Source organism: Etheostoma spectabile, chromosome 13 (genome assembly GCF_008692095.1).
Source record: "Etheostoma spectabile isolate EspeVRDwgs_2016 chromosome 13, UIUC_Espe_1.0, whole genome shotgun sequence".
NCBI classification, from domain to species: domain Eukaryota; kingdom Metazoa; phylum Chordata; class Actinopteri; order Perciformes; family Percidae; genus Etheostoma; species Etheostoma spectabile.
In genome coordinates, this window is record NC_045745.1 from 27,630,339 (window position 1) to 27,640,992 (window position 10,654).

General features: G+C 40.2%; 2 protein-coding genes across 4 annotated transcripts in view; one reads left to right on the forward strand and one right to left on the reverse strand.

Annotated features, from left to right (window-relative positions):
- Positions 1-534, reverse strand: part of LOC116700195 (transcriptional regulator ATRX) — a 27,569-nt gene extending 27,035 nt beyond the window's left edge. For all 3 annotated transcript variants that reach the window (XM_032533151.1, XM_032533150.1, XM_032533149.1), the window contains exon 1: positions 318-534. In XM_032533151.1, coding sequence (XP_032389042.1) covers positions 318-337 — 20 coding nt within the window. In that variant the 5' untranslated portion in view covers positions 338-534. The remainder of the gene's footprint in view (positions 1-317) is intronic.
- Positions 535-1,781: 1,247 nt separating this feature from the next.
- Positions 1,782-10,654, forward strand: part of pls3 (plastin 3 (T isoform)) — a 14,901-nt gene continuing 6,028 nt past the window's right edge. Inside the window, exons 1-5 of the mRNA XM_032533857.1 lie at positions 1,782-1,910; positions 7,322-7,426; positions 7,550-7,701; positions 10,143-10,272; positions 10,472-10,604. Of these exons, the coding sequence (XP_032389748.1) occupies positions 7,366-7,426; positions 7,550-7,701; positions 10,143-10,272; positions 10,472-10,604 (476 nt within the window). The 5' untranslated portion in view covers positions 1,782-1,910; positions 7,322-7,365. The remainder of the gene's footprint in view (positions 1,911-7,321; positions 7,427-7,549; positions 7,702-10,142; positions 10,273-10,471; positions 10,605-10,654) is intronic.

A 10,654-nucleotide genomic window follows, 5' to 3' on the forward strand; every position in this document is an offset into this window, starting at 1 on the left:
CTATATAAAAGCATCCAAAAAGCACCATGTCATGGGACCTTTAACGTTGTTATCTTAAATATAGCAATGGAGCTACGATAGCTTTAACGTTACGTTACCTCTGAGAAGTCAAAAACATGTATTTCAATTCACATGACTGTACAGTCTGTTTTAGCCGTGTTAACAATAGTTAGCTAGTTTAAAATAGCAGCTAACTAAACTTTAAGATTATGCGTCTATGGTATCAGGCTGGTTAGCTGTTAGCTGCTATAGCTTGGTAGTTGCTAAGCTAGCTCGCTATCTTCAGTAGACAACCGCATTTCAGTCCGCAGTTTTACCTTAGCATCGCTGCAGACATATCGCGAAATAGGCGAACAACCGAAGTCGTTCAGGTCCTTATACTTTCATTATACCAATATAGTTTGGTTAAAACATTGCGCTCAAGCTGCGCCCAAAATTCTTCATTGGCAAATCTGTAAAGAGAGGCGAGGGCGACGGACAACAACAGTCAATGGTCCTTCTTCTTTTTTTATGTTACTTGACCTACATGTTGACCTATTGCTCATTACCGCCACCCGCTGCCCCGGAGGAGGGAGCAGCAATTAGATTTGTTAATTTCTACTGTCATGAAAACCGCTGCTGTATGATACATTGTACTCGTGCTTACAGTTTGTCCTTCTGACTGACTGCTCTGGTCATTAAGACGTCTACTAACCTTCCTATACTGGTATGCAATCATCGTGCATTAACAGGCTACTTTTTCAATATTTGGTTGCCTACTAATGGCTTACTTGCAGCTCTCTGTTCCAGCAACATTCTATGAGCTTCCCTCATGTTGCTTCTGACTTCTAACTTAAAAACTGCTGTTCCTTGCATCACATATTGCTTTTTCCAAAGCAGCCAGTCTCCGGTTCCCCTTCAACAGAGCAGAAGCTCACATACACTTTGCATGTAAGGCCTTCTTTAATTGTTACTGTGTAAATGCATTTGCATTGTAATGCAAGTGCGACATCAACTTGCATGCACAGCATAAGACAAATATTTTTTGTTTTCTTTGGACTGCTTACAACCACTAAAGTATCATCAACATTGTCAACATGCCTACTGTACCAGATTTGTGTTTTGTGATCTTTGCATTCTTTCCTGGAATAAAAACATAGCTCAGGCCTATGTAAGTTGTTAAGCTAGTACTGAGCCAGACACATCTTTATCACAGTTATTTATTTTGCAGATGTTTCTACTATTTGCTGATATTCTTTGCACGGGCCGAAACACTGGTAAAGGTGACCGTATCCAGCATTGTTCTTTCAATGAAGAAGTGTATTTACTTTTTCATCATGGAAGACCAAATGAAATAAATCTCTTTGGTCAGGCAGGTCCCATTCATCAGGCTGACGTCAACACGCCTTTCATTCAACATATTCAGACTTTAATTCAATATATTCAGACTTACATTCAATATATTCAGACTTACATTCAATATATTCAGACTTTCATTCAATATATTCAGACTTTAATTCAACATATTCAAACGTTACATATATACAGTATAATAATTTCCTAAACGGCATTCCATAACATAGAAAAATAATAATAATAATAATATTTTAAAATGTATTTAGAAAAACAGATAAGTAAAAGTGCAAAACGTTGGTAAATAACAACATACAGAAAAGTACACTGCACATACCGAAGAAGGCACAGTGCACATTTTCCACAATCTTTCCATGCGATTAAATGTTTCACAAAGGAATTTTATTTTAGTTTTATTTGATGGCACAGATAAAACTCCATAGACCGGACATCAACGTCTGGTGGTGACGTCGCCGACAGGGCGGGGCCAACATTCCAACTGCTGTCTACTTTTGTCTCTACGTGGAGGAGGCAGGACTGCAAACTGGACGCTGTCTGGAATTTCAGGCGCACCGATAGTAAGTACCAATTTCCTGGCAACTTCTACACCAACAACTACTTACAGATAGTATTTGCCTTAGTAGCGTTTACTAAAATAACAACCTTGTCTTAATATTTATACTCTGTGAGAGCCGTTTCCTTCTGTGCAGAGGTGTGGACTTGTAACAGTGAACAGGGATAGTTGTCCTGCCCATGAAACTTGCATGTCCGTCGCTAGCTTTAGCTACACCTTCACTGTAGCCCAGTAATTCTCACGGCGCTGAAATAAAGTAGCCTCCGACTCCTTTAATTCGTGAACAGTAACTACTACTTAAACTGTACGTAACGTAACTAAGATATAACGCTACTAGTTACTGTAACTAGTAAAGTTTATACACAACGTGTATGTCTTCTTCTAGAAATTGGAACTATCACTTCACATTTGTGAATATGACAAATGTCAAAGCAAGGAGCAAGTACTATTTAATACATTAGGAGCCTACATCGCCGCTAGACGAAGGAAGCCGCATAGGTGGAGCTTGCACTATTTTTTTTGAAATATTGCCGATACACAAGCGGATGCATAAATGACCTATACATAGCCTTAACACACTAACGCATACAGTCTAGTGTAATATTTGCTCTGCTAGGTGTGTGTCACGTCACTTTAACCCCCTTTTGTCTTGACATTTACATGACGCCAGCACCATTGAAATGGTATGCTAGAATATGAAAGGTTGTTGGCTGTTTTAGCATTAAAATGACACAGCCCAGTCAGTTACTCTTTGTTTTTTGTACCCATGTAAAACAGTGGTCTGTGTAAACTAGTTTATTGCTCTGAGTGATTGACCAGATTTTTCCCGTCGAACCATCTGGGGCTGCAGCACGTGTACATCTGGGATTTCAATTGTGGCTCACTGTAGGGACAGCCTTGAACAACAAGACCAGACCCACATTTTATTTTGATAAATAATGTGACTTGAAATAAGAATTGGGTTGTGAATACAGACACTCATCAGTGGTCTTATTCCTTGCATCGCCGCTGTAGATTCTCGACAACATCAGTATTTCTTGTCTATCCGCTAGGAACTTCTTGTTTTACAAGGTGTGCAGCGGCATGCTTTGTTAGAGATGTTGTAAAAGATGTTTTAATTGTTAAAGACAAAAGCATTAAATCAATTACTGATATTAGAGGACAAACAAAAGTGGAAAGGTACTGTTCGCACGCCTTTTGTGTGACGTGCAAATCCTTGTAACTGCGCCTGTCGTTAACCTGCTTGACGTAGTCATGTAGTTTACGGTGATTTACATGAGCTGATGTAAAATGGGACTTCCTCTTATTCATGCTACAGAACCGCGTGAGAGTTTGTAAAGACAAACCAGAAAGTCCAGAAGGAAGAGGACAGGTGCTTGTGTTTTGTTTCCGCCCCTCACACCTGTGCGGATGAACAGGTTGCCCCACTTTCTTCACGGTCAGGAGGATTTTAAACAGGTGCCTTCATGTATTTTTTTTCTATGCAGTTAAAGTTATGGCGTTTTCACTTTTTGTGGGTTTTGTCAGTTTTATAGTTTTGCTTAACTTAACTTATATAACATAAAAAAAACATGTTGGCACCATCTGTTTTTTTAAGCTATGCAATTTGAAAAGCACTCTTAACCAAGGCTATTGCAATCCCCTAAATACCGTACTTGGTGAATAGAAAATGTTTAGAAGATATTAATCTTAATCTGCATAAAAATACACATGTAAATCCTGTGAACATTGAGGCTCTTGGTACAAGGATAAATTGTCTGAAAGAAACATGAACTCCTTTACAAGTACTGCATAGAGTACTTGAGTGGGGAAGTGCCATTAGTGTAATGACCTCCAGAGAAATTCTCTCCATGCATACAGTATGTCCTCTGTTTGGGAGGTCGGGGGTCAGCTACATAACAAGGGCCCTGGAGCAGGGAAGTATACAGTATCTTGCTCAAGGGCGCAGGTCATGCTTGCGTGAGGAAAGGGTGGTATTTTACAGAGCTGTGCCTTGTAATATCTGTTTATGCAGCAGAGGAAAATGCTTTACAATGCTTTTGTTGGGTAATGGCAAACCGTTGGTAGGTGTGGCTGATTACCTGTAGCAAAAGCGCCTAACCGAACTGATTCAGCAGCTCCTCAGTGACCTATCTAATGACATTCTTAAGTGATGGTTAGTAGAAATTCCTGTGTTTACACCTCTGCTAGCACAGGGCTCTTTTACACCCTTTTACTACAGTTATGTTCTTTCATTTGGGGGAAAAATAATGTGCGTGTGTGGCCATTTCATTTGAATATTTTCATGATGATTTACCACTCCCAAGCATTGTTAGCTTTTATAATAACCCTAAACCCAATCCAGAGTGATGTGCTTGCAGCTGCGTATGATGTCAGAGTTATGTAAACACTACATATAATAATTGTTGTCGTCACCTCCTCCTTACCTGTCAGTATGGCTGTGCTTATCGCATGCACGCAGCCCGAATAGGAAATGAAAGGCTGGTGTCCCAGACTGTTTGGTGTTTATGAGTCAGTTTGACTCGCCGCTGCGGGCCATTGTGACTTAGTCAAAATGTCCATGTTATTGCAGACTATGTTGGGTGTGTGCATATGCATTTGACCACATTTGGGAAGGGTGCCCAATCTATTTGTGTGTTTTGGGGTGTGTCAGCTCTACACACATTTAACATCTGGGAACAGCCCTCCGCTTTAAATTGGCTGTAACATCCATCAAAGGCAATCATAAAAAGCGTCAATGGGCTGTTTTTGTCTCGACAATTAAAGCTGGTGCTTGGAAAGAAATACTTTTAGTGGGATATCTAGTTGTTAAACAAGAGCAAGAGAACTGAGAGAGCTCCTTGAGTGAGTGGTGAAGGATCTAAGAGACCACGAAGCAAGTCCAGGTGCTCTTGTTTTGGTTCTGCTAGATATCTCATGATCTGGATGACTAAACCTACACCGAAGTGTGTAGAGGACTTGTGTTTGTTGTCCAGAAGGTCCTTTTTTGGAGGTAATTTTGAATCTCTCACAATTTCACTTGAAAGTGCCAGCTCTTGCAATTTGGGAACTCTATTCTCAATATGTCTTGTCTTTGTATTAGCCAAACATTCTGATGTACTAAAACTCTTGCACTGCAGCTAAGCGCTGACCTTTCAATAATGTCTTTTGAACTCTATCAGGAGTATTGATATGCTTTTAGACAAACACGAGCCACTCCATTTAGGAATTTTCTCTTCTCTCGAAGCACACAGTCCAGCTGTCAAAGACAGCAACTGTGTATGGAGCCTGACGCTCGGAACTCACTTTCTTGTGTTTGTGGTTACAATCCCTCTATTCTTCTGTACCACCAGGGATGCGTCTCACATTTGTCTGCTGCCATCTGTGCCCTTGCTCCATGTACTTAACCCCTCTACTGTTTTCACTCTCCCTCTGTCGAGGGTGTGACGAGGGCTGGCAAAGGAGGGAATGCTTGTCTGCCCTTATTGTAGCTGGGCTGCCTTCAGCAGCCACATTTCACATCCTTTTAGAGAAAAGTTAAATATAGCAGCACTGGCATCGTCATTTTCCTAATCGTTTAGTCAGGAGTTTGTGCTTGCCCTGAAAAACACCCTGTTCTGTGATTCATGGAGTGGCATTTACCTAAAATCTCTGTCACTGTAAAGAGACAAATCTGGCCTTGTTATTGCTGCTACCTAGAAGCAATTTATACTGTGTTAGACTTTTTTTTTCTTAAATGAGTAAACAGGATTTTATCTGAATGGCTTTTTGGGTGACTCATTTTTGATTTTGTAGGGCAAGGTGTTATTTCATGACTTTGTTTTGTCTGTAAGAATAACATTATGGGAACATAGTCACATTTCAGAGACCACATGTCTACTGTTGAATCATCTTTCATGAATACTGTTAATAGTTTCATTCATGAAAGAGGATGTATGGCTACTGGACCTTTTGTTCATTGTTTGTCTGCTTGAATATGTGCCTGTGAGGCTGCTGTGGCCACAGAAAGACTAGATGGGCTGAAACCACTCAAAGAAATTGACCAATTTAGGCTTAAGTTACTGTTATAATTATTGCTAATGATCAATTGGATTACAATCCATTTGACTAACTTGAATTTTAGCTATTCCCTAATATGGTTTTACACATGTAGCAGTGTGGAAACCAGAAAAGACTTTGCCCAGGAGTTCTGACTAATGCTGAGAAAATCAACAATCTGTACTTTAAATCAGGAAATGGGAACACTTTTCTGTCTGGAAAAATCTGTGAATCTTACTCTACCGCAGAATAACCTCACTCTCTTGTGTTTGAGAGGAATGCCATCATACTAGTTTAACCCATGCAAACAAGGAAGCACACCCTGCTCACCTCTGTGTAACTGAAGCTTGATCTGCCCAGGCCTCTAGCATTCCTCTGCCCCTACAGAACGGGAAGGAGGTGTTCAGAGGAATTCCTTATTTTCAGCAATTTTTCTTCTTCTTTTTCTTCAGATGGCTGCTTTGTCTCAGAGGAGTTCAGGAACACTGTGTCTTTAGTCAAGGGAAACAACTGTGATTGCGTCTCGCTGGCTGTAGTCCTGTTTTGTGACTTGAGTCTTTACAAATGTAATTGAATCTTCCAGCTGTGTAAGGACACTTTTCTCTGCTAAAACATAAAAATATAACCCAAACAGCTGTGCCATAAACTAGTGTACAAGTCTTAACCTTTCAGAGAAGCAGCCCTCACAGGAGCCTCACTACTAATCAGGATGTTATGTTGTCACATAGAACTGGACACAGTCTCCATCTGTTTTAACACTAAAATAAAAAATGATTTATATTTTGATTTGTAGAGCCTGATGAAAGGGCAAAAAACAAGAGTTATAGTAAAATGTTCAGTTTCAGGGGATTTGAAGGACTAGCTGTTGTAGTAAACAGCTTTGTCAAAAATGAGTTGTGTAAAATCAGTAGTCTCAGCTTCTCTGGCTGTTTTTGTTTTGTTTTTTTATAAAGTATGGGCTCATTGCTATACAATGGAACAGGAAATTACTTTGATTATGGGAGAGAGCCAGGCTTGGAATAGGAAAAGAGCAAAAGAGAACAGTAGATATGATCAGCTGGGGGGTGGGGATCAGCGGTGATCAGTGAGGAGATATATGAAGTAGTGCCGTAATTTATATATATATATTTTTTTTTAGACCTGACAGAAAATGGCGAGTGACTATTGTTCTGCCTAGAGAGTTAAGGTCACTTCTCCGGTTACAAGGAGGAAAAACATTTCCACCGGTCTGTGATCTGAGTAGTAGAACAGCGTTTTTACTACTACAGGGTTTTTTTTTGGTTTCAGGGGCTTTAAGGAGGTTTGTGGGAGGCTGGTGACGCTGGGGTTCCTCTCAAGACCACTGTCCCGTCATTGCAAGACCATGTTGGTGACTCTGTGCTCTTTTCTTCTCCACAGTCCCACCTTTCTCTGACTGACCACCTCAGGTCAATCACAGAAACATGACTGGAAAAATAACAAAAGAGGAAATGGAGGAGATGAGAGAGATCTTTGGAAAATGTGGTGAGTTATAGCCATGTGTTACCATGAAAGTATATTATAGATATTATGTTTTATGTTGCAGTATCTCCAGTCACAGTTGTATTATCTGTGCTGGGTCTAAGGGTTCTTTTTGTGTTTCTGTAGATCTGAATGGCGATGGCTTTATCGTTGATTATGAACTCCATGAGCTCCTTAAAGATGCCGGCCATGCCCTACCTGGATACATGGTCCGTGAGATCATCCAGAAACTGGATCGCAACCATGATAATAAGATCAGCTTCGAAGAGTTTCTAGCGGTAAGTTAAGCAGAGCTCAAAACTGTCTGTTCTGTCGAGCTTGACAAGTTTTCACCTTCCGTTCAGAGCTTTTCTCACTCTGAGCCGGTCTTTGTTTTCTGTTCTGCCTAAAAGCACCTCGCCCTCCTGGGTGGGGCCGCTACGCAAAGCAACTTTTAGCAGCGCCATGCACGATGGAGTTGAAAGGCCTCTACAAACCACACATATGCATACATTCTCAGGGAATGTGGAAGTGAGGTCAGCAAAGTGGTGTGAGTTCCAGTGTCTTGTTTCAGCAGTGATGATGGAGCAGTCATTCACAGAGGCAGCATCTGGTACAGGAGTGCAGCATGATTCGAGATCATGTGGGTCAATGAAAATGTTCTGCAGCTGTGTTTTGTTTTTTCAATGGTAGTGTCCTGTTTAGTTGTCCATTAGCCAGTTCAACCCTGGCTATGATAATAACCAAGTAAATCAAACTGAATTGGATGTCTTTGAAACTGTGTTGACGTCTTGAACTTAAAAAAATGTTGGGCTCATTCATAATTACTTATTTACAATTTGAGGTACTCTTTATGGTTTCATGATAATTGTTTCCCACAGTTTATCTGTGTACTTTTGTAAGTGTAGGCAAAGTTATGTGTGAAATAATAATTATAATAAAATAGAATTATACAGAACCTTTTCAAATTTAAGAAGCAAGGTCCTTTACATGGGAGAATAAGGATTAAAACACTTAAGGACAACCATTAAATAAAACCAGCCAATTAAAAGTACATAACAAATCCACCAAAATAAGATCTCATTAAAAAAAAAAAAAAAGAGTGAAATAAACACAAGACAGTTGAGAATGGGAGGGTAAAAAGGATTGCTAGCATTTATGAAAGGCTGTTTTATTTTTTATTTTTTTAAAGATGTGAAGTGATTAAAATGATGTAACTGATTCTACAAGCCTTTAGGTCCTATTTTTTTGTTTATTTTAAATGAGGGATTTTCTGATATCAAGTGGCCTAATTGTGTCAACTACGTTGGAACGGGCTTCGTTGTCAATGTTGTCTGTCCTTTGGCAAAATATGTAAAAAGATAATCACTCTAGATCCCAGGATCAGCAGATTGATCAGCTGATTTTGTGGTTATGCAAAATTCGAAAATGACTCTTGCAGTGTGTTATGCTGTGTTCATGTCCCTGCGGGAAGGGAGGACATCTGGCACTTTACAGTTAGCTGCCAAACAGCATTGGGCCTTTGTGGTAGAAAGGTGTGTGTGTGCTCCTCCGCTAGGCTTTGATACACCCCATTACAAAATACGTTCTTATGGATAATAACCACCCAGATTAAATGGAATGAAGGAGAACATCCTCTTTACTGCCTATGGATGTGAACGCTATCTTAAGAAAAAATAGCTTTTTGCTAAGTTGCAGAAATAAATGTCAATCCTTATCATCTTTGCAAGGGCATGATTGTTTTGCTGTGCTTACCTCTTTTACCTAATGGCCAAAAAATGCAAGCTGGCACCCTGTGACCTCCCAAATATTTGTGATAAAGTGTGCTGTGCTGTCACCCTGAATAGCTCATTGTGGTCACACCAACACTTGTAGGGCGGAGGTAACTGATGAAGCAGCGATAGCTTCAGGTTCATCAAGTTTTGCTATTATTACCATAGACCTATTGTCAAAGCAACTACATACAGGATGAACTCAACTCGCACCACAGAGCAAAATATTGTCCCATTAGTTGTTGTTGTTGTTGAGACTGATTTAATGTTTACAGATAATTTAATGATGGGATGTTGGGACAAGCCTGAAGGTGGTGTTGGGAGCGTAGAGGATGATTACAGCTGAAGCCCTGGCGGTTTACTGTTACTGCTGATAATGACATACTGGCACTCACACACTCAACACTGTAATACTTAGATTAGATGTGTAATGAACACACACGCTCACTTTGAATTGCTACAGTGTACTTAAATGCACAACACAACATCAGTTGCTTCTATAAACCCAACACTTGCATAACATTTTAATAAAATGTACACATTTCCAACATTGTACAAAAAACACTGAACATTATGTGCCTTTAAATGGTAATATGTATGGAAAAACTGGTTTGTTGAATTGCATTAGATTGGAAAGGTTTACCTAATAAAGTGTCCACTGAGTGTTTGTCAGACAGTGATTCAGTCAGTGCTTTAAAACATTTGGTGGTGACTTCCTTTTTAAAACTGGTGTGATGCTAACACCACAAACATGCTATAAATACATGAACAGCGGAAGGCAGTTCTGTTTATTATTGGCAAAAGCAATGAATTGGTTAGCCTCTGCAACACAATCTCAAATCTACAAATCAATATGTGTATAAATGCCTTTTTAAATATTTCACAAAATTCTGCTTAAAACAATAATGCAGTATTTTTGAGGCATCGAATGTAGTTGGTCTCTGAGTATTCTTTGGTCTCGGTTTTAGATCATCCAGGAGCTGAGGGGCAGTGAAATAGCAAAAACTTTCCGCAAGGTCATCAACAGAAAAGAAGGCATCCTGGCTATTGGAGGGACGTCAGTGCTGTCAAGCGAAGGCACACAACACTCATTCTCTGGTAGGACGCGTGGACATTGTCCCTAACTTGTCTCCAGACGCTTCTTTTGTTTGTCATAAACCGTTGGCTCTGTGCCCTCTGGACTTCAGCTACATATGCTCCATTTACCAATTAAGAAAAGCAACCCATAATGGACAATGTGACCAACTGAAATGACTCATCATGAGCGACACTGTAACATTACGTTGTATCCTTACAGAGGAGGAGCGATATGCCTTTGTGAACTGGATCAACACTGCTCTGGAAAGAGACCCTGACTGCCAGCACGTCCTGCCCATGGATCCCAACACAGACTCTCTCTTCACCTCTGTCGGCGACGGGATCGTACTCTGGTGAGGGTTCCTGTTTTCACCTCAAGCCATCAACACAACCCCCCCCCCCC